Source organism: Ascaphus truei, chromosome 3, assembly GCF_040206685.1.
Source record: "Ascaphus truei isolate aAscTru1 chromosome 3, aAscTru1.hap1, whole genome shotgun sequence".
Classification (NCBI taxonomy): Eukaryota; Metazoa; Chordata; class Amphibia; order Anura; family Ascaphidae; genus Ascaphus; species Ascaphus truei.
Window position 1 is genome coordinate 356304453 of NC_134485.1, and position 24556 is coordinate 356329008.

Sequence of the window (24556 nt, forward strand, 5' to 3'; positions counted from 1 at the left end):
CTAGCGGTCCCGCAGCTTAAGGCATGGCTGTCTTTTCAATGCCACTGCTGCCACCTAGATTTTGTTTTATATCATTACCCTTTGGATCATATTCCCATTCTCCCTATAGACTCACATAACTTTAGCCCATGTACTTTATTTGAGGGGGAGGGAGGGGGTAGGAGGGGGAATCACTTAGGAACATAATTTGTCCCATAGATTTCACAAGAATGAAAGGCTCAGTATCTTACAAACAGCATTTCCCCGCAGATTTTAAAAGGATTACCCTTTTTAGCACACATTTGCTGTCCCTGCAGACTATAACAGGATGATTGACAGTCTTACACACATCATTAACCTTCATGGACTAAATTAGTTTAAAAAAAAACTTTTACAATGTTTTTTTTTTTTTTTTTTTACCTATCACAATTTTATACACCTTATTTACCCAGCAGATTACTAAAAATATTGCCTCTATAGACATCACCAGGAAGCCTGCTATGAGCCTCTTGTCCAGAGGTGTCGCTGTGCTGTATCTCCGGCGTCAAGCTCCCTGTATGTTCTGTCCTCCTGCCCCGAGGTGTCGCTGTGCTTTTTCCGCTGCTCCCTGTATGTTCTGTCCTTCTGCCCTGAGTGCTCGCTGTGCTTTATCCCTGGCTCCTGCTCCCTGTATGTTCTGTCCTCCTGCCCTGAGGTGGCGCTGCGCGTTATCCCCGGCTCCTGTATGTTCTGTCTTCCTGCCTCTCCTCTGTCCGGGAAGCGCTGAGCCCGGGGCCGCGGGTGAGCATGGACCGCTGTTCCTGGTGCACCGGGCTGCTGGACATTGATGAGACGCTGGTGATCCAGCAGCGCGGGGTGCGGCTGTCAGATGGGGAAGAAAAGGTGAGGAGATCCCCATTCAATAGGACGGCAGATAAGCATCATCTGGGCCAGCAAGTCTGCCCACTTCCTAATACCAGACCCAGTATGATCTTACTGTAAGCTGGATACTGAAGCAGGAGTTCTTACACTGTGCACCCTATATAGACTATCACATTTCAAATTGAACAAATTAACTCTCCTGTCTTTTTTTTAAAATCTACTAGAGATTGATTCTTAGATACATTGTTTTTTCCACAGAGATTGTATATGTGTTATGTATGTGTATGTGTATGTAATGATTGTAACAGTAAGGTGGTATGTAAAAGTTTGAGAGCCCCTGTAATATAAATAGTACAATATACTGTACTATACCAAAGTACCACCAGGGGTTGCTATGGATTTGTAATAGTTTACACTTGCATTGATTTTGTGTGTGCGCGTGCCTGTGTTTTCTCTTATTTACCAATTTTTATACCAATATAGCTAATATGAGTGATAGGTTACTATCTTGTTGTCGATTCCAGCGTGGCACCCAGAAGGGTGGTTATCAACTTGTAATGCTAGCATGAGTTATCTAGTAATACCAGCATAACAATCAGGAGACGACTTGCATACAGATGTAGTAGGCGTTATTATTCCCATTAACGTGAGTAATAACATGAACAATAACACAAGCCTTAAGGAGAACGTGTATTTCAATCGTTTTTACCGCCGAGATAAATGACTCTGTAGCATTAGTGCATTAAGTGTAATAATGCTTTCAGGTAATGAGCTGCATGGATATTTACCAATCTGATAAGGTGATTAAGGGAATTTAACACCACTTCTATTTGTGTGTGTGTGTATATATATATATATATCTCCCAAAATTTGTATTGGTAATCTGATCTGTGCATATACCGGTAGTAAAATGCATGGTGCCGTGCATCCTGAGGAGGTGTCACTCGCTTGGAAGCCAAAAATAACCTTGTCTCTTTTATTATTTCATATTTTCTTACAAGACCAAATTTGACACTGGAACTTTACTTCTAACGACTCACCGGCTTATTTGGAGGGACCAGAAAAATCATGTAAGTAGTTAAATGTGGGGTCCTATATATCTCTTCAGCCCTTATCAACCCACTGCTGGCTGAAGGCCTCCCAAATAATCGTCCAGGTACTGCAGTTGCAAGTCTCTTCTGCACGTTTCTCCCAACAAATTATATTTCATCCTCCCATCTTACTTTTGGTCATCGACTTGATCTTATAATCTCTCTTGGAATCCAGTTAAGTACCAGTATCATGTTTGTGCAACAATGGTCATTTCTTGCAATATATCCGCAATTATATATTTTTATAATGTATATTTAAAAAATGTACATTGTGTACTAAACTTAATTTCTGTCTGTATGCACCAGCTTGTTAAAAGGGAGAGTATGTGTCATTATATTAATATAGCGGCAACAGTGTTTGCAGCGTTTTACAACATTACAATTCAGGGAAAGTAAAGTACAAACAATGGGGATAAGAGCAGCATGAAAAGACAGCAAAGAGTGACCCTGCTGAAGAGCTTACAATGTAAGGCCTCATTCAGGGTGCCAGAGACAGGAGTTGGAGGGCAGGCGTTCGGGAGGGCGGCAGTCTGCTGGGCGATGTGTGTTCATCCCCAGCAGACTTTTTCAGGAGTTGAGAAGGGGGCGGGGCTACAGACGTGAGGTTAGGGATCGAGGCTGCAGTCTTGAAATCATTCTCAAGAATGATTTCATTGGCTGCCGAGGTCCCAGTGACGCTGCTGCAGCTTCAAAAAACGAATTGGTTTGTTTATTGAAACTGTAGCCAGCGTCAACTCCGGGCTTCGGAGACAGGGCAGCTGCCACCCTGACAACCAGTATTCAATTTGAATACATTGTGTCCCACGGCAGCTCGCACGGCAGCACGCCCTCCCTCCGAAGCCTGCACCCTGAACGAGGCCTCAATGGTACATTGAGAGACGGTCCCTACTTGGACAAAAGAGAATGAATGGCTTTGGCCTGTTTAATATGTCAAGTGAAGGTGATGAGTACCTTTTGTGGGGAAAAAAATAAACAGAAGTAAAATTATTTCTAAACAGGTTTTTTCTTTTTTTCTTTTTCTTTAAACATTTCCATAGTAAACAAATGCTTTTGGAGGTTTTTCTAATTTTCATCTTTTATATTTTGGTGATAAACTACAATCCTGCAAACTGTAGGTGAATTGTTTGGTTCTTGTGCCTTTTGTGAAGTAGATATAATGCCATCATTTGTTAAGATAAATATATAATTAAGTGATGAGGAAAAATGCAGCTGCTCCCCGCCCCCCACCAAAAAGCAAAATATATAACATTTTCACAATAAACAAACACATTACAGGCAGTCCTCGTTTTACAACGCTTCGCTTTACAACGAATGGCTTATCCAACGCTGTGCAATGCAAACCTATGTTCATTTTTACAACGCCAAAACGGCTTATCCAACGCTCTTACAACGCTTTGCAAAGTTGTTTGTGTATATAATATATATTATATAATATACTATTATACTATATAATATATATTATATTATTATATTTTATGTTTATAATATATATATATATATATATATATATATATATATATATTACACTATATAATGTATATATATATATATATATATGTATATATATGTATATATATGTATATATATGTATATATATATATATATATATATATATATATATATATATATATATATATTTATATTACATGTGTGTGCTGCATATCTTATTGCCTGCATAAAATATTTGGTGTATTTTAGTGTTAAAAATGCCTTCAGGAACGGAACCTTTCATTTAAACAGTGTTCCTATGGGAAAACGTGTTCCACTTTAAGACGTTTCGCTATCCAACGCCATTTTGAGTAACGCATTGTGTCGGATAACCGAGGACTGCCTGTACCTTGGATTAGAACAGGGGTTCCCAACTCTAGTCCCCAAGGGCCACCAACAGGTCAGGTTTTCCGCATATCCCTGCTTCAGCACAGGTGGCTGTCATTATGACAGCCGCCCGTGCTGAAGCAGGGATATCCTGAAAGCCTGACCTGTTGGTGGCCCTTGAGGACTGGAGTTGGGAACCCCTGCTTTATTCCCTCTGATTTTACTTAAACCGTTCTTTTTCTTTTCCTGTTTTTCCCCAGGATTCCTGCGTTGCGTTTCCTCTCTCTCAGATCGTTTTCATTGAAGAGCAGGCAGGGGGCATCGGAAAAAGGTATAATGACGCTTCTTGAATTTTGGAGGGATGTGGCTTTTAAGTAGGTACACACTTGCAGGTTCTGCCTCCTGTTTTCAACACTAACCTCTAAGGCTGCGTCCATAGGACTGCAGCCGTGTGGAGGCGCGCGGAGGCTGAGGGAAAGCGGGTGCTTTCCCTGGCCTTGGTCCGGGGGCGTGTCGGGGGGGGGGGGACCTGTGACGTCACGGAGCTGGTTCGCCCTCATAAGACACACGCTTCCGCACACCTGCGGAAGCGTGCTCGAGTCCCTGCTAAAGCCGCTCTCATTGCGGCTGCAGGGGCTCAGTGCCGAGCAGCAGCGCGCCTAAGCGCTGACCATGCCCGAGGCCTAAGGCTCCTATTTAGTATATGCTGTGAAAGACGTCTTCCTCATGCTAGAAACAAGTTTAGATCTACTCATTTTAAATTGTATTTTAATGTTATCCAGCTTTTTTTCTCTATCTTATCATCTATCTCTACCTTTGCCTACAGTATATTGTTTCCCTGTATAGCAACCCCAGGCAGAAGTGGCAACTCTGTCTACTTTTATATGATTACAGCAATTGTAGTTGAAGAATATGCAAAACATCTTTAATTACAATTCACGTAGTTCTGTTTATTGTAACAAAAGTATAGGTCGTGTTTTACAATGTCTGCAACTATGAAATGTGTGCAGAAAACGATAAACATTTCAATGAGGTTATAATGCACTGAATCACCAGACTTTTAAATGACATTTACAAATCTATTTTTAGAGTGTAGTTTTATACACCTTAGGCAAATTATGGCCATCTGTAAATATGTTATATTTGCTTGATAAATGTTCAAAATGTTACAGAAATATTTAGCTATTTCAGGACTTCTTAGTTACACTGCAGTTCACCAATTCTTACATTTTTCTTTCCTTTTATTGTACCAGACGCTAAAAGCCTGGTCTGAGAAACGTGCGGCATAATAGGGTATTTGGGGAAATGTTTGATGTTTTAGGTGTGTCTGAATTGCTGAAGTACAGTAATGATACTTTTGTGTTGATTTTGGAAGTCATTCAAAGGGATAGTTTTATCTTCTGCTGCTGGGTGGCACACACGTTTGAGATACGTTTGTAATAATAGTAACCAGCCTATTTCCGTCCTGTCATTGAAACCTTATTAACTGTATGAGGACAACTGGAAGAGAAGTTTAAGACTTCATTGTATACGTTACTGTGAGTGAACTCAGATTGGCTTTTAATACATTGTTTACAGTATATTGCAGACTCCACTGACACCAAGTGGGTTAAATGACGGTGGATGTTATGCACTCTCACTGAAAAGGGACATGCTGCATTGTAAATTGATATGGAGTACCATCATCAACTGAATGCTGCTGCTTCTTTTTGAGACTGTATTTGTACCGATAGAAACTTCTCCAGTGTGGACAATTATGTTTCTAATGGTCATTACTGTGGGTTAGAGGACAGAGTGGGCAGGTATTGCTCTGTCAGTGCTTTTCACCCAATTTTTGGTTAAGAAACCTTATAATTATATTTTGAAATCTTGTGGAGCTCCAACCCTCTCTTATAGCGCGCCTGAGATCAGATGCATTGTACGGAACCCCAACTCTCTCTAATAGCGCATCTGAGATCTGATGCATTGTAAGGAACCCCAACCCTCTCTAATAGCCCGTCTGAGATCAGATACATTGTAAGGATCCCCAACCCTCTCTAATAGCACGTCTGAGATCAGATGCATTGTAAGGAACCCAAACTCTCTAGTAGCGTGTCTGAGATCAGATGCAGTGTAAGGAACCCCAACCCTCTCTAATAGCGCATCTGAGATCAGATGCATTGTAAGGAATCCCAACCCTCTCTAATAGCGCGTCTGAGATCAGATGCATTGTAAGGAACCCCAACCCTCTCTAATAGCGCGTCTGAGATCGGATACATTGTAAGGAACCCCAACCCTCTCTAATAGCGCGTCTGAGATCGGATACATTGTAAGGAACCCCAACCCTCTCTAATAGCCCGTCTGAGATCAGATACATTGTAAGGAACCCCAACCCTCTCTAATAGCCCGTCTGAGATCAGATACATTGTACATTCTTCTGTATTTGGTACAATTTTCAATTGACCTGAAAATTGAAGGGAACCCAAGGATTCCTAGGGCAGTGTTTTTCAAAAGGGGTTCCCAAGTAAACATGCTCTTTATTGGCACTACTTTTAGGTAAAGTTTTGCATACATGGTGCTAAACATTGAGCTTGTGGGGGGTGGAGTTATTTATAAATACCTTGTATTATTTCCAGGAGAGTAGTGGCCACCACAACCAAGACTACCCCAAGTTTCTAATAACCAGTCACCTGTGATACAATACAGGGGATGTTTCACAGCTTCATTCTGTAATTATACGTATTTTTGTGAGTCTAAAGTATATATGTATTTTTACATGCATTTGTGAACATAAATATTATTTGACTTTAACTGGTACACGTATCAATGTATTATACGCTGTATGTAAAACCCTTTTTCACCTAAAACCTCTCTCACTGACTGCCGTAATGCCCTTCCCCTCAATATCTGACTGGCACCCTGTCTCCACCTTTAAAGACCCATCTAAAAACGCACCTCTTTAACTATGCATACGGCTAGCTCTGCTGGCTGACACTATACATCTCAGATGCACTGACCTTGGCCCCTTGCAGACGCACTTACCAGAACACCCTCCTACTGTCTCTGTACGTGCTTACCACTTAGATTGTAAGCTCTTCGGGGCAGGGACTCCTTTTCCTAATGTTACTTGCATACGTACTCTACCACCTCCTTCTGCAGTGCATAAAAATGACTTCAACACACACTTGTCAGGTGTATAATTTTTGTCTTCGATACAAAGCCACACTAGTAACCAACAGGAGAGTACTCGCCTCTGCAATGATCTATCTATTGGTATTTGGAGTTAGAAGGCAATAGTGGTGAAACTATCAAAGACTTCAATAATGTTTTGGGCCTCTGTCCTCTATATAAAATAGGTCCTATATTGTAGGAAATGGGTAGTCACACTCTGCCGTGTCCGTATTACAGCGTACTCCTTTCCCTAGGGGATTGGTTTGCTATTCAGACATGGAAGTCTGCATTTAGTGAGTGTGCTCAGCACAAAGTGGTAGTGATGTGTGTGTAAGCGCAGTCCAGGCACGTGACATAATCACCACGCAGGCCAATCACAATGCAAGTGATTAGAATAGAAGACTGGGGTAAGAATAAGTAGCAGGCATGACTTGGAGAAAGTGACCACACGTGGGGAGGGGCCGCCATGCAGAGAGCGCTGCAATACAAAGTCATGTACAGGCAAAATATATGGGGGCGTATGGAGCCTTGACCTAGTGAGGACACTTTGTCATATATTGAGTTGAAATCCACGCTTCATAGCACATTGAATACAGGCCAAAAAGAGAAGCATACACTGATCTGGCAGAGCGTGAGGTGCATCTAGCAGCGACTGAGCTGGTTGATAAGCAACATTGTATGTAACATTGCACGGATAAAACTGTGAGGGAGGAATCCACGTTTGTTAAAGGCCATGCTAGTGGTAATGAATAAAGGTGAGCAATTGTCTCAGCAAAGAAGTAGCCAAATGTTCCTGCGTGCAAAGGGATTTTTGGTTATATCTTGAAGGGGGAGGCGGGGTTGAATGGACAGCAGGGGATTTTTTCTTGTGTTTTGATGTTAATTTCTTTGCATTTATTATACATTGTTACTCTGCTAATATTAATGCAGGTGGGAAAAGTGAATTTCAAGAGCAAATATATGCTTCAATAAAATGTAGTGCACAAACACAATAGGGGAAAAAAAATCACATCAAAGTGCTGATGTATACATAAAAATACGAATACATAACTTCTGAGGAAATATTCAGCAATATGTAGGGTTTTTTCTCTGATGTGACTTTTTTTTTCTTTTTTCTGTAGTGCCAAAATAGTGGTGCACCTCCATCCTGCCACGCCCGGCAAAGAACCCGGCCCGTACCAAACCAGCCGCTTCTCGTACGTCAAGCTATCCTTCAGGGAGCATGGCCAGATTGAGGTAAAGAGATTTGCGTGTCTGTTTCTTCGGCAGAAAGGGAATTTGCCAGTTAACGTGTTTCTATCGAATACTGTGTTAATTTTACTGCCGCTGTCTCACCACATGTTACAGTAACACAAAGACTTATAATGATTAGTGCGTTGTCAAGTGCTGAATACCCAAACCAGGCTCAAACAGTTATTAGTTTTGCCATGTAGAATAAATTGCAGACACAATATATAAATGCTTATCCATCACCATGTGATGTGGTAAACTGTAGCTTTCAGCAGCACTTCGTAGGGACCGTTTGCTGCCGTCGGAAGTGAGGATTCATCAGGATCACTTGGATTATAACTGAGGGGCTGTGATTGTAGGTTATAAACTTAATACAGTACATGTATGCCTTGTAGAAAGTGACAAAGATGAGCATGGTTTTCCTGGTTGTTATAAACAAGATCTCATTGATGTACTGTGTTTGTGTGCAGTTCCACAGGCGTTTATCAGAGGAGCTGACACAGAGGAGATGGGAGCGGTCATCTGTGTCGCCGGCCATTCAACTAAGTAAAGGTCCACAGGTAATGACAACCAGTGTGGCTGTTTAAAAGCAGAAATACATACTTTCCTTTTTCCCCCCAATATAAACTTTACAATGTCCTTATAACATTCAGGGAGGTTATAAGATGAGTTACTCTTATGAAGTTCCCTGAAGTCATCCATCATGCCATTTTTGCTCGTGTCAAGGGCTTAGTATCACCTTTTACTACAACTCTACACTTGGCCACAACCCGCACGTCAACTCAGAACTGCAGAGAGTGTAATGTAAATGTGATTGTAACATGTCCATCTCTTAATTCAGATCCTCATCGCAGGCTCCAGTTGGGATGTAGTAGTAATTGTTTTTAATGCTTAGAATTCAAAATATCTGCAAAAAAAAACTGTCTCAACACATCGTATCGTTCTATAGCACTGACATGCAGTGCTGGTAATAGTTCAATAAGCTCTGCCATGACAAGCTTACACACAGTTAATTGATGTTTAAGCTACAAGGATATAGCGTAACTTGCCCTAGGTTACATTTTGTTGGCACTGGATATGTATGCATAATTCAATGTTTGTTTGAACATCTGTCCAGGAGCTGGTAATATAACATGGAAGGTTTCAAATGTTTTATGCTATCTGTCCTGAGTTTTGTATTGCATTGTGGATTTGTAGTGCAAAGTTGTTTACCTTTCTAAAGGTGCAGTTCCCCCTACTCTCTTTTTTTGCCCCCTTTTTGTTTTATTATTTTGTATGTGTATGGGAAGCGAGGGGGGGTCCCTGTGGTTCACAAGATATCACTGACTGCAGCGGCGATACCGTCTCCACCAGGTGCAGCAAAGTGAAGGTTTCAGTCTCGCGTGTCTCGCGTGTCGTGCGGGCCAATAGGATTCCACAATGTCACCCGTCGCCGCTTCCTTTTTGCCCCGCGTGCAGCTGGGGATTTAAATAACTAGGAAGTACCGGCGGCACCTTTCCCGCTAACTATCTCGGGAACCCAGGGGCCCTGCTGCTGAAATGAACGTGGTGCAGACGCAGGGACACCCTGGCTCCCATCCGGTTAAAAAATAAAAGGGCCCAGAAGGGGAACTGCTCATTTAAACATAAGTTGAATATCTCAGAGCAGCAATCCACCTCTAACACACTAAATCATGGGTGGGCTACTCCAGTCCCCAAGGGCCACCAACAGGTCAGGTTTTCAGGATATCCCTGCTTCAGCACAGGTGGCTCAATCGGTTGCCCACCTCTGCTGTGGATGTTCTTTTTTTCCCTCTTCTGGAGCTGACCGTTCAGTAGTCTCAGTTCACAAAATGTCCACTGTTTGTGCTAATATAGGAAAACAAATTCAAATATGGCTTCCTGGAAGGTTGCCAATAGAAAGCCGCAATGTTATCTCCCAATTACTCTGCGGCTATGTATTGGCTGCCAGGGCGAGGCTGACTGGTGTCAATATTGTGTCCATTGGACGGGTATTCTTGCCAGTGAAATCTAAACCCTGATATTTCAGGAACACTGGATCCCCGGAGCTTGGAATACATTATTCGCTGCAGGTGGAGTTAAAACTAAACGTGAAGCACAGATTGCTGCTAATAACATTACCAACATTTTAAACAAAATACCCTACTTCTCTACTGTCGCAATGTAAATTGCACACTGATTACTGCACTTTCACAGCCTACAAGGCTTTGTGATGTCTTTAATGAAAGCCAGTTCTGTGGGAAACGCTTTGTGCCCTTCCTGTTGCCTTTTCCCTGCAGGCTGGAAGAATAAAAGCTGTGGGAATTGTTGGCATTGAGAGGAAACTGGAAGAAAAAAGAAAAGAGACTGACAAAAACATTTCCGAGGTAAGGGCAGAAGGAATTCGGTGTCCGGGTCAAACCTCTATGGGGTAGTTATTGTGTTCCTGGCTTGGATTATTTCAGTATACAATTGGCTTAACACAAAGTGGCAAAGATAGAAACAAATAATACTGGGCAGTAATGATACACTTGTGATATTGCGATAGGACTGCTCTTAAGGCAGCAAAATGTAGAACTGGGCTTTTTTTGTTGTACATTTAATTTTTTAATTACAGGTTTGAAGTGGGGGGGTCGTCTCTCTGCAGCTGAACTGTTCTCATTTCTGCTCCAGGGACCCCCTGCTTCTAGAGACACATACCTCCGTAGCAGTACCGGGATCTCTGTGGAGTTTAAATGTCCAGGTCACGTGGGCCAATAGGAAGCCACAAGGGATGACATCACACAGGACATTTAAACGCCGCCATTTCGTTAGGCACACGAGTTTCCTGGCTGCAGAGATACGTGCCTCCTTAGCGGTGCTGGTATCTCGGGAACCAGGGGGTTGCAGGAGCTGAAATTAGCAGTGTTAATCTCAGGGGACCCCCTATTTCAATCCTGTACTAAAAACTTTTATTTTTGGGATGTGTAAAAATATTGCAAAGTTGTAGTGATGAGAAAATGGTTTCCTACCTAATTTCCAATGTTTGGTTTTCTTATTGTCTCTCCCTGTATCTGGATGTACTGCAGTTCAGTACAGTATACCCAAGGTTTTTTTTTCTCTTTTATGTTGGAGCATAAAATAAGTGCGCTCTACCCCATATACCTTCCTGTGCCCTGCGGCTTTCATCTTCTCTTTACTGCTGTCTCGTAGCTAAAACCTCACCTCCCCTGTGGACATCATGTCCCCTCACTGTATGTGCCGGTACTTTCCAGTTACATTTCCAAAGGGCTGGGTTAGAAACAATTTGCAAGTAGAAGGGCCAGAAATATACCACAATGTCATTTTATCTTTATGTAGCGCTATCCAGGTACATAGCGCTTCACAGCAGTGATACACGTGACATAATATAACACGTGACATAATATAACACGTAATGGGAATAAGCCCTTCAGACATAAAACAATAGGAAAAGGAGCCCCTGCCCCGAGAGTTTACAATCTAAGTGGTAAGCGGGGAGAAGTTACAGAGGCAGAAGGAGGGTGTTCTGGTAAGTGCGTCTGCAAGGGGCTACGGTCAGTGGATATGCGATGTATAGTGTCAGCCAGCGGAGCTACTCTTATACTTCGTTAAAGAGGTGCGTTTTAAGAAAGGTTTAACATTTTGTTAACCTCCTATAATGTGGGCTGTACCACATATTATTAACTCGGCTTTATAGTGACTTGTATTGTGAAAAAACACACTTGGCTGAATGAGCAAGTGCAATGAATTTAGCAGAAAGCAGACACCCGAGGGCCACTACCAAGACCTTCAGGTGCCGGATTTGGACCTCGGGCCGCAAGTTGAAGAGCCCTGGTATTTACCAAATGCCTTTTGTCCCCACCATCAAATCACATATGTTTAAAATTAAGTATTTCAAAATCTTGGACTCCTAAGAACTCCTCCCGATGCCCAGAGTGGCAGTTACCGAACCTTGTGACCAAACACCGCTCCTCATTGTTCAATCTCCTAATTTCTCGAAGTCTCCCAACATACCTCTTACAGTGTGCGCTCTCCCAGGGCATGGGCTCCTTTTCATGTTGTGTGCATTGATTGTATTAGATTTATGCATGTTTTAATAATTTACTGGAGTCCTGTTGGTGTGACTCCCCCCCCCCCCCAAAAAAAAAAAACTCAAAGCACATCCCAAATATCTAAAAACCAACATTTCATCATCATTAACCCCGCCTTATTACTTGTATGCTGCATATGGCCTGCGCAATTGTAATATTTCCTCTTAATTGAGTAGGTGATCTGCTACACGTTGGTTTGGGCCATGCGTGTGTACATTAGACACCTCAATGCATTCAAGGAGAAGCAAGAGGAACTGTATGAGAATTCTGGTTTTGTTCTTAGTGGGGGGGATGTTTATTATTTATACTATTAATGGAAATAATAGTATTATGAGTAGAAAACAATTGAAGAGATTTAGGTATTCATTTGTGGATAAACAGAGAAAAGTCTGGCTAGACTCACTATAAAGCCGAGTTAATATGTGGTACAGCACACATGTTATAGAGGCGAACCACTTAATTGGTTGAATTGTAGTTAATGACCAGATTTAAATTGGGCGCTTGCAGTTTCCTGCATCTGCTGCGTGTTGCTGATAAGGATGTATTGCTGCAGCATTGTGTTTATCTCAGGAAATTCCTGTTAGGCGTGTGCTTGTTCCCCTTTTGTGCTCGGGTCGCTGGGATTCAGCTGGTGCTGAGTTGGGACATGTTCTTAATTAGGTTTGAAAAGTTTCAGATCAGTTACCAGCTTGCTAGCAAATAGGCGTGCATAGGGAGCGTGGACCTGCTATAAAGTCACCGGCTTATCAAGCTGATGGACAAGGTTAGATGACGTATTTTCCCATCAGTTCAAGTGAGTGGACCATAAAGTGACTTACAGCTTCACACCTCTGACTGACTGTGTCACTGTCTTTGGTATGAGTTTTTAGTTTGAGATCCAAATGCTAGCAATCTGAGACCTTGGCCAAATCACTCTGTTGTTCCAGTATAAAAAAATGAAATGATATACTGTTCTGTGTAGGTTACTCTGTGTCTGGATTATGAGCCCGGTAACAGATGACACCTTATTTTTTTAGTTTACAGGCTAGAGCGCCTGCTTCTAACATGATTATAAAGCAGTATGAAGACCAGGCGGGACAGACCTTTTAGATGGGAGTTTCCCCTCTGTGAATATCATGGATTTGTTTTGGTCGAGTGGCACTTCATATTTTTTTTCTACATATCGGGTTAATTCACACGAGAAGCTGTAATGTTAATATCTTTGGCTTGTTTGAGACTACAGTGTTACGAGTACCGTCTCTCATAAGGACAGTCCCTTCAATATATGGTACTGCAAAACTGTCAGGGTTCAGGACCCAGATGAGGGGCAATTGAAGGTTCTGGGCCAAACCAAATGATCTTTTTAATGGGACAATGATTTCAGTGTCTTGGTATACATAGGGCAGTGCTCTTTTAATACGTTTCCAAAGTGGCCAGATGAGAAACCATTCACACATAAAAGGGCCCTGCGTTTGACATTTGAGTTGCATATAATAAGGCTTCACCAAATTCTTCCACATATTGCACTCATTTATAACATGTATACCATATACATTTACATCGCCTTAGCTGTAACGAGTGTTGCAGCTTGAAAACCTGCTGTCTGTGCAACTTTAATGAAATTAGCAGGAGCAGATAGACCAAGGGCCTTTGGTGGTGGATTTGGCTCATGGGCACCAAATTGAAGAGCGTTGAACTAGGGACTGTGTGAGTATGTTTGGGATCCTAAGTAATTACTGAGTTTTCTAATGCCCTAGTGACACGTGTGTGTGTGTGTGTGTGTGTGTGTACAACAAAAAGGAAAGTGCTGGAAGTGCTTCTGCTTTAAAACAATAAGTGATATAACCTCTAGTGATTAGATATAATAAAGAGTATAAAGAATACTTATACATATAAGCAGGGCTGCCTGATAACGAAATGGCAGAACAAGATCAGGAAAACTTACACATATGGCCGCGCTTATAGTCCTGGCGACGCGACGTTGCCCAAAAACAAATACATTGCCGCGAGCGACGGAGCGCCGTCGCGGAAACTGGAGCCTGCAAAATTTGATTTTTCAAGGTCTGTCGCGTCACATGACGGCCCTTGAAGAAATCAAATTGCCGGAATCCCTCAACCCCGCCGCCCGGCGAAACATAACTTGCGACGGGTGACGTCACCCGCCGTGTCGCCGTCGCCATCGACAGCACTAGAGGCACGGCCTAACAGATACAAACCGGTGGCGTTTGTATCTGTTTCCTGTGTGTATAAACTGCCATACCCCCAAGGTTTCCATCTATGTGTATACACTTCCATACCCCCACTTGACAGGTCTATCATATTTTGCTAATTAATCACCAGGAGAGTTCTTTGTTCCAGGGGATTATCTGTTGGCTTTACAATGTGTTGCTGGACCCTCTCACAGCGAATGGGTTTGGGATATTAAAAATCATTTCAGGATGGCATTAGATGTAGCTATAATATTTGGCTTGAAAAATATTTCCGGTCTTGATTTTCCAACACAAAGCTTTAGACAATGGGAAGTTTGTCATGTACAGTATATGACTTTATACTGCTGACTGATAGGTATGCAAACGTGTTTTATCTATCTTAGCTCAATGATGCCAGAGGTGCCTGCAACATCTGCTTGTAGAAATGTTTTCTATATAATCTATTAAAAACAAATTACACTTTTAATACAAATGTTGTTTATTTTCCAGGCTTTTGAAGACCTTAGCAAGCTGATGGACAAGGTTAGATGACACGTTAATCTGAACTAAACTCCTAACCTACTATTTACTGTGTCAACAATAATACTGAGATCTGGTTCCCATCATATTTTTGCAGGCAAAGGAAATGGTGGAGCTGTCGAAATCCATAGCTTACAAAATTAGAGACAAACAGGGGGACATCACAGAAGATGAGGTAAATAGATGACCATCTGTGCTTTGAAGAATATATATCTGTTTTGAGTGATTGGCGGAGCTATCCTGGCAGGATATCACAACAATATTTTTTTTGCGGACCAAATCCAGAAAAGTGTACAAAAGTGATAACACAATTTCGGTACTTGATTTAGGTAGATCAGGCTTGTTGGTGGCAACTTTACTCAGTAGTCTAGTCAACAGTGCATCTGCACTTCACATATATCCTATTCTAGCCTCTCAAATATAAAGTTTTATATTGCAGTTGTCGAGATTCTATACGTGTTTTTCGCTTTTTGTTTTTTATTAGTGGAGGATTGTCTGTCGCCTTTTTAAACATTTTTTTTTTAACTCGCCATAACATTAAAGCAACAATCACCCCTAACTAAACACCCTGACCCCCTTTTTGTTTTTTTGTTTTTTTGTTTAAAGGATTGGAACCAGGGAACTGGAGTTTGGAGAGAGGGATGGGTGGGAACTAATCCAGAGATTAACCGTTTTTAGCACCAGGGCCCCCCTCCATGTTTACCAGTGACGTTACTATTGTTACTTCCTGGTTTTTAATGGGGATTGTAATGGCCGCACCCTTGGAAACATCAACCCATGATGTGGCTTCCTATAGGCCTGAGATTTGGCAGCCATTTTGTTTCCACTTGAGGAACCTGAAAATAGTGTAGTTAAACTCCGAGGGACGACCCCCCCATCCTGAAAAACAAAATTGGGTGTAAATTGCTGTTTTTAAGAAGATTAAACGGTCAAATACACTGAACTGTACAGAGCAGATACAGGATAACGTGGTCCTTCTCAAAGGAACAAATTCATTGACAGTGAAAAAACAATCCAGGAAAATGTTATGTTTTATGATCTGACTAATGATATTTTTAAGACCATCAGGTTTAAATCCTACCTGTTGAGCATGGGCATAGCCAACCCAGTGACCCGGGAAACGCATGGATCGGGCACGCATTACCACATGCAACTAGCAAAGCAGCTGGGGACAATATTACAGACGCCTTTAGAGGTAATACCAATGTTATTTTCAATGGACATTCAGTAATGCAAAAACAGGTTGTGTTTTTTTTTTTTTTTTTTTGTGCCTGATATGACTCAAAAATAGGTATTGTGATATTCGGCAACCCCGCTGTTTGCTCGCAATTGAATTAGACCTTGAGGGTTGGTGGATCTCTTAGGCGGGAGGCTACGATCATCGTTGATTTTGGAAAATGAATATCTGTTCAGAATATAACTTCCTTGTTATGTAGATTCCAAAGCCTTTGCCTGCAAGCGGAGATCAGACCACAATTAGCAGACTGATTTTCCGTCAAACTTTATACCTTACACTAAATCACGTAAAGTTGTAAAACTGTGAGATGTTATGTTAACTTTGTATTATCTGACTTTCTTCTTTTGGTTAATGCACATGGGCACTGGTCCAGAAAATGGTGCTGTGAAATCCGTACCATGGTGTCACTATGTAGTATTAAGGGACGGTAGGGCAGGGCATGTCCGTTCTAACCCTTATTTTATTTTGACAGGAACGAGGGGGCATAATGTCTCTCTCAGAAGTATACTGTCTAGTAAATCGTGCGAGAGGGATGGAAGTAAGTACCAGGCTGTATTATAAGCTGAGAAAGAGCAGGAACTTTGTAGTATTGCAAGTTCCTCTGTCATTAAGGTGTCAGACTCCCGTTCAGGTGGTTAACATATTTAATAGAGGATTCTGACCTATGTAGAACCTTGAATGTAACCCCTGCCAGGAGACCTGAGCTGCATAGGATTGCAGGCGTTAAAGTAGATATAATTTTTAAGAGGAGATAAAAATGCACTCTTTTTTTTTTTTTTTTTTTCCATTGAATGAGCTTATCTTGGCGAAGCGGCTGAGGGTCCATTGGTGGCCAAGCTCTGGCTGAGACTTGTCCAATTCTGGCCAAGTAGGCCTGGAAATGAATTGCACACAGCCATGCTTTGCGTTTGTGACTGCGCAGTGATCTTTGTGTGACCCCCAACGCGACAGGAGTGATATGTGGCACTTTTATTGTTTGACAGTTGCTGTCACCGGAAGATTTGGTGAACGCTTGCAAAATGCTGGAGTCTCTGAAACTCCCATTGAGGTAAGAGACCTTTTGATTGTTCTAAGCGCGGGTTTTTGTGAGACCAAAAAGGTAGTTCCGATGATTCAGAGATCACTTCCCTTCCCAGCTCACAAGCAATCAAGGGCAGACTTGGCAGGCATCTGTATGAAATGTCCAACGAGAACTTCATCGCTGTCTGGTTTCCTGTTAAGTTTCCCATTTGGGGACTTTGATTGTGACTTTTTCAACACCAAATAAACAAGTGACCCTTTCCTTCAGGTGTATGTTTAAAAAAATAAATAAATAAAAAAAACCTGCTAAAGAACTGCTACCAAAAGTAGCACGTTTAGGATTTTGGATAGCCACAGTGCACAAACCTTGTTGATCTAGTTTCTTTGCACACTTATAAAATATGCATATTATAAAAACGTATACATTTTGCTTTTCCACTGTGGTTACGTTGTTGTGCAGTTTTCAGTGTTATCTGATGATAATAAAATAGTATTGTAACGTAAAATACATTTGCGATATCTGAGTTGACCTGCCACGGGAGCTCAGCAGGGATTGTTGGATGCCAGTTACTGCATACATGACTTTATCTGCACTGAGTCCACGTGAAAGCTGCATTCCTGCCGCCGTTTGTAATAGAATTCTGCACAGGCTCCTATTTTGTGCAACAAGAACCTTCTCTTCACATTTGGCTTATTGATGTGCTGCTGCGTCTTTTTTAGGCTTCGTATTTTCGACAGTGGAGTGATGGTGATTGAACACCAGTCTCATAACGAAGAGGAAATGGTGGCTTCGGCTTTAGAAACGGTTTGTACATTTAACTTTAAAATTTATTTTTTTTATAAAAGAGGGGACTTTTATTTAAAGGACACATATATTTTCCAGTTCGTGCAACCTTATATAATTAATAATGCGTGCGTCATTTTCATCCTTTGTAAGCAAGTCGGCAAGCATTGTAGAAAAGATCATTTCAGGCTCTCCTAACGCTTTAGCAATTTCATATGCACGAATTCCTATTTGTGCTATATATTATATATATTATATATGCTTCCTTGCAATCAGTAAGATCAGTGTGGACGGACATGGAACAAGAGGCCTCTCTAGATCAATATGGCTTGTGATGTGATGGTATTTTTTGTGAATTATATTTAATTATATAAAACAAAAATATATTTTTCAATTTTTTTTTTTTAATTATCTAGCAGATGTTTCCAGCAATCAACATGTTATCGGGCAGCTACTATCATGAGCCTGATTTTTTTAATTTTTTTTACACATTGACCAACTTTCCTGTTTTATTAGGGAGGTGCCTTGATTTTTATCTTAAAAAAAATATATATATATTTAGCGTTTTACTACTTCCTCCCTCCAAAATATTTCCCTCATCCAAATGCATGTCAATGGAAGGTTTGGAAATCTTCCACATATTAATCCCTTCACTCTTGGAGCGAAGGAGTTACTACAAAGTCTCCCTGGATGGAGCTTGGATATGTTGACCAATCTGCTTATTTATTATGAAACCTTACTCTGAGGCTCACGGCTGTTGCTAATATCAGAAATTTATTGTGCAACACTAGATGTTAAACCGGCACTTTGTTTTCAACAGGTTTCTGAAAAGGGGTCGTTGACTTCTGAAGCGTTTGCCAAGCTCGTAGGGATGTCTGTTCTTCTAGCCAAAGAGAGGTATTCCCATGTGTTTACATTGGTTCTTATGATATATATCCCTCCCTATCTCCCCCTCCCTATCTCCCCCTCCCTATCTCCCCCTCCCTATCTCCCCCTCCCTATCTCCCCCTCCCTATCTCCCCCTCCCTATCTCTCTTCAGTAGCCAACTCAAAACTCCTCTCCATCATATTCTATGATGCCCCATTAACCTCCTATCCAATCCTCCCCATCACCCTACCCTCCCCATCACCCTACCCTCCCCAACACTCATGATCCCCCACCCCCCCCCTTCCTAAACTCTTTCCAACACCCTCGAAAGTCGCCTATCGTTCCAATCGCCTCCACTGTTCCCACTGTTGGACCCATCACCATTGCCACCGACGAGATTAAATTTGGAGACCTAACCCATGCCAACCAAGCAAGCTGTCAATGCATCTAACCCAAGGGTGCGCAAACTGGGGGGCACGCCCCCCCCAGGGGGGGCGGGAGATTGGTCTGGGAGGGCGGGGGTTGTTGCAGAGGTCCCGCACTCTTTCCCCAGGCAATTAAATTAAATGCCGGGGGATCATGTGTGGCCTCGGCAACAATAAAACTTACCGGGATTCAGACGCTGTGACGCGTCTCCATGACAACGCGGTGTCAAATTACGCTGCTGTGACGTGACATCACAGGCGTGAAATGACGCTGCGGGTCACATGACCTGATGTCACGTGACCCCTGAGCGTTATTTGACGCAGCTGCCAGGTAGGAGGGGGGGTGCGAGCTCCGGAGCAGGCAGACAGGGGCGCAGCAGGAAAAGTTTGCGCACCCCTGATCTAATCCATAGCCCGACCATAATGTTCCCACCCCTACCCACCACAATGACATCTTAACAATTACTATCTAATCTATATGTAACCCCACCATTTACCATGTACATCGCCCTGGATAAGAGCGTTATATAAATGTTATAAATAAATTATTGTTTCTAATTACTGATGGTTACCATATGTTTCCCTGCCAGGCTGCTACTTGCAGAAAACATGGGACACCTTTGCAGAGATGACTCCGTAGAAGGCTTGCGCTTTTATCCAAATCTGTTCATGACACAGAGCTAGAGACTTTAAACTGCTGGAAATGAAAGGCTGAAAACGCGTGCATGGTGCATTCAATTGAACTTACAGCCATCAGTTTTTTTTTGTTTGTTTTTTCACTTTAAAGAGGCAGTCCAAGCTGCTTAATATATGCAGCCTTTGATTTACCTTTTTTATTGAAAACGAATGACCTAAGTAGCTGATCGATTCGTTCTCCTGTGATCGATCTGCATAATCCAGCTTCCCAGGTTTGACTATATGGCTGCCTTTCAGTTTCAAATGATTCCTTTGGTCAGTGTCACTCCGCTACAATTCGTATATTACTGAGGTAACATTATTGTTACAGTTTGCAGCTCAAACTGCTGGGGATATTGGCAACAAATTATCACAAACAGGAAAATGTTACAAAGATCTTGCATTGCTGGGGTGATGCTCTAGAAATCAAAGAATGCTCAGTGCATTGAAACATTAAAAATGGTATTAAGAATTGAATTTTAAAATAAAAAAAAATGCCGTAAGTATTATCTAAAATACTACAGAACTGATGTATTTAATCAAACACACGTAGGATATTGCTTTGATTGCTCCTTTAATGAGCATTACCGCGGTGAACTGGATTGCCAGTGGGTTAATATATTAAATTATTTTATGAGATGTCTGTGGGAAGAGAAGTACAAGAAATCATTTTCTAACAACGGTGTTCCTGTGAGCACAGAAGAGGGCTCATGCTGAATCTTTATGTTGCTAATATCTTTCATATGCATAATGGGTGTAAAAATGTATTTTCTTAATGCTAATCGACAATAAAACTACCATTTGGAGAATACTCAAATGTAAATCTCGTCTTTAAATTAAATCCAACATGTATTAAAAACAAAAAAACTGACTGAAGAAAACAAAAATAATTTTACGGATTTCAAATGTTTTACACCAATTGTTCTAACTACTGGTCATCGAGGGTACAGTCCCACGTAGGCACAGTAATGTATTGAATTGGTTACATCTTGGGGATTTTTGATACTTTTACACTGTTTTCGTGTCCAATTATTTTTAAAAGAAATAGAAGCGGTGTAATTGTTCCTGTTTTCTCCACCACTGTGATGATCGTCAGATTTGTAGCCCAGCTAGACTAGTGGAAAGGTATTTAACCCTATTGCTAGTAATAAGAAAAGTAAAAGGCAGAGAATAGGGGGAAATAACACGAGTTGTGTGTCTCAGTTTACTTACAAATCATTCCAAGATGACATTTAAAAAAAATACAGGCAGTCCTCGTTTTACAACGCTTCATTTTACAACGAATGGCTTATCCAACGCTATGCAATGCAAACCTATATTCATTTTTACAACGCCAAAACGGCTTATCCAACACTCTTAAGACGCTTTGCAACGTGTGTGTGTGTGTGTGTGTGTGTGTGTGTGTGTGTGTATACACACACACATACACAACGTTGCAAAGCGTCGTAAGAGCGTGTATATATATCATATTATACTATATAATATTATATTATATACTATATTTATTATGATTTATTTATATATATATATATTACAGTATACACACTATATAATTTATATGTGTGCTGCATATCTTATTGCCTGCGTAAAATATTTGGTGTATTTTAGTGTAAAAAATGCCTTCAGGAACGGAACCTTTCATTTAAACAGTGTTCCTATGGGAAAAAGTGTTTTTGCTTTACAACGTTTCGCTATCCAACGCCATTTTGAGTAACGAATTGTGTCGGATAACCGAGGGCTGCCTGTATAGTGTTTTTAAATACTTCATGTGTCTGATTTTTGAAAATCTACCATTAACACTAGGGTCAATCCCACAGCGTTATGAATGTATTTATATTTTTACATATCTACTTTAGAAATCATACAATATTCTACCTAGAAATTGTACAATAACCGTTCCAATCAATTAACACTCGAACATCATATTGCGCCGAAAAAGCATTACCATATTATCATAGCCATTTCCAAGACTGATTATACAGTGTGTGTGTGTCTTACGTGGCGCTGCCGTCTGTACGGACTATTTGACAGTCTTTTTTAGGGTAAACAAGAGAACAAGCAGCACAATATTGTAACATTCATGCTTCTGCTGCTTTAGTCCATCCCAGCAGGGACTTCAACTGAAATACATTTGAGGTTCTCAGGCTTGTGCCTGTAAGATTATTCCCAAGCAGTGGGACTGCAACACTTTGAAATACATTTCAGTTACTCGGGCATCTGCCTGTTTCATTCCATCCCAGCAGGGAACTGCAACACTTGCATAGAAATACACCAAAAAGGAACCCTGCTCAACTGGAGCGCTTACTCAGACAGAGATGTTCTCTCTCTATGGTTGGGCGGCTTATCCGCTTTCCAGCTGTACGAAATACAGAACATTTACAGTATGTTACATAGTTCATAAGAAGAGTTTTTATTACCTTGAAGGGGGCGTCCTCCCCTGACTGGATGCAGGGAGCAGTGACGCTCCAGCCTCTAGGAGAGCGTGAGGCAGCAAACCAAACTGCCATAAAGACCTGCTCCTCAATTAGGAGAGCAGGCGAGCGAAATTAGAACTATTGTGCACTGGATTTGCCACCCTTCAGCCTCAGTAACGGTGAAGCTGTGGGGCGGGTCACATTTACATTGTGGCTGCACGTTCTGATCGAAATCGGACAGAAAGCTGCCTAATAGCCTGGTACAATGTCTATATGTTGAAAAGAAGGGGGGGAAAAACAAGCGTGTGCCACATAGCATAAATCCGTGTTGTCATTTAATATCACAGTAAAACGGTTTCAAGATTGGCACACTCAAGTGTAGCAAGAACAAGCGCATTTGAGAGATTTATAAATTCTCCCGATGGTGGTGATCATTGGCTGAAAGAGACACTTTGCTGCCTTTGATTCGCCTGCTTGTTGTCAGTAGGAAATGGTAATGTGCCACGTGTTTTTAGAGTAGAGAAGAGAAATACTGGCCACTGGTCTGTTTTCTCTGTATTCCTCGCAGAAATACCAACTTCTGAAGGATTCTCATTCAATGAATCAGGACTGGCTTTTAGCAACACAGAGCATACTACCAACAAGGACTGGTTTCTGATCATTTTTTGGGACTGATATTGTCATCTTAGCGCCAGGGACTTGGTTCTCTTTGTTTTGTATAAATGGAGAATGATGTTGAAAATAAGGGATAGTAGAGTTAATGGCAACTCAAAGAAGCATCGTCTCAGAAGGAAAGCTGTCAGGATACAATGTACGGTGCATCCGTAGCACTCGCAAGGCTTCCAGCACTGTGCTGGATAGGAATTATGTATTATTGTATATAAACACAGACTATATAGAAGGATATATCTTTTTTTTTTTTTTTTAATTGGTGTGAAACTTGGATGATAAGAATGACATAGAAAATCAGGGATTCTGTGCGACAAAACTCTGGGTTAGTGATTTCCTTCTGTTCACATTCACTATTAACGACTACCCAAAAGAACATACAATAAAGATACGGTGTTCTATAACTCACACAATTCTTTCCAGGGTCCTGGTGGAATAGTTATTCATTTAAATCTACTTAAAGGAAACCAGGAGAAGGAGTTACTAAAGGTATGCGCACGCATTTTGGTGCTATTGTACATGAAGGACATGCCCAAAGATGGCTACGGAGTAACAGCATTTTAATTTCCCTTAAGAAAAGTTGCATGATGTAACGGTTAACCCTACAACAGACAAATAACACGACAACAATTGGGTGTACTAACATAGTTACATAGTAGATGAGGTTGAAAAAAAGACATGCGTCCATCAAGTTCAAACATTATTTTCACTGTTAAGTACTTTGAGCCATTCAATAGCCCCACCCCGGCCAGGAACAAAGATATTCGCCGTGCCACCTACTAGACACATACGGAATTGAAGTTAAAATAAATAAAACTCTACAAACTGTAGGAAGTGATTTCTGCTGGTCTCCCACAGCGCACAAAGGGTTATTGGGGTGACAAGTCTAAGGCACCATGTGACGAATGGGTTATGGGGTCAGACCGTAGCTCTAGCACTATAAGCTAAACCAGCTGCTGGATAGCACCACTGTCAGCATAGTTTTGAACTCTACTTCTCATTCAGTGCTCATACTGTACCTGTACAAAAGCCTTTTGCTATGTTCTGGGATAGAGAAGCATATCTAATAAGCAGTCTTCTGCCATGAGACACCTTATGGTGCGGAAAGACAATTTACAGTCCATTTATTTAAATAGGATAATGTATTCTAGCACCAATGGTGCCTTATGTCAGATCACGGCTTAGTAAGTATGGCCCACTGTTTTTTTCATTTATAAGATTAGAATTAGTAACTCAAGTCACCAGATCACTTTCTTATCAGCGCAAAGTTCACCTTTCCTGTCTTGCCTTCAGATACAATCTGGGCAAGCTACTCATCTATCTGAACAAGCTCCTCACCCCTACCACATGCAGCACTTATCATCTGAGATCTGACTTCAAATGACTGTTCATGGTCCCAAGGTTCAACATGGAATCCGTCTGCTCCTCTTACCGTGCACCCCAAAACTGGAACAACCTAGACTCTCACAGCCACCACCAGTCTAAGTTCTTTAAAAAGTAAAACTCTCACATTTTAATCTGCTCTGTAACTGTTACATACGCCTATAACATATTATATCT

General features: G+C 41.4%; 1 protein-coding gene across 1 annotated transcript; it reads left to right on the plus strand.

Moving 5' to 3' along the window:
* Positions 1-589: 589 nt before the first annotated feature.
* On the plus strand, positions 590-20724 carry VPS36 (vacuolar protein sorting 36 homolog). Its single transcript, XM_075592015.1, has 14 exons — positions 590-861; positions 1842-1910; positions 4007-4077; positions 8018-8132; positions 8597-8686; positions 10406-10492; positions 14875-14907; positions 15002-15079; positions 15965-16099; positions 16614-16679; positions 17125-17189; positions 17882-17966; positions 18766-18842; positions 19829-20724. Exons 1-14 carry the CDS (start codon positions 766-768, stop codon positions 19920-19922), a joined length of 1161 nt encoding a protein of 386 aa, XP_075448130.1. The 5' UTR covers positions 590-765; the 3' UTR covers positions 19923-20724.
* Positions 20725-24556: the final 3832 nt, after the last annotated feature.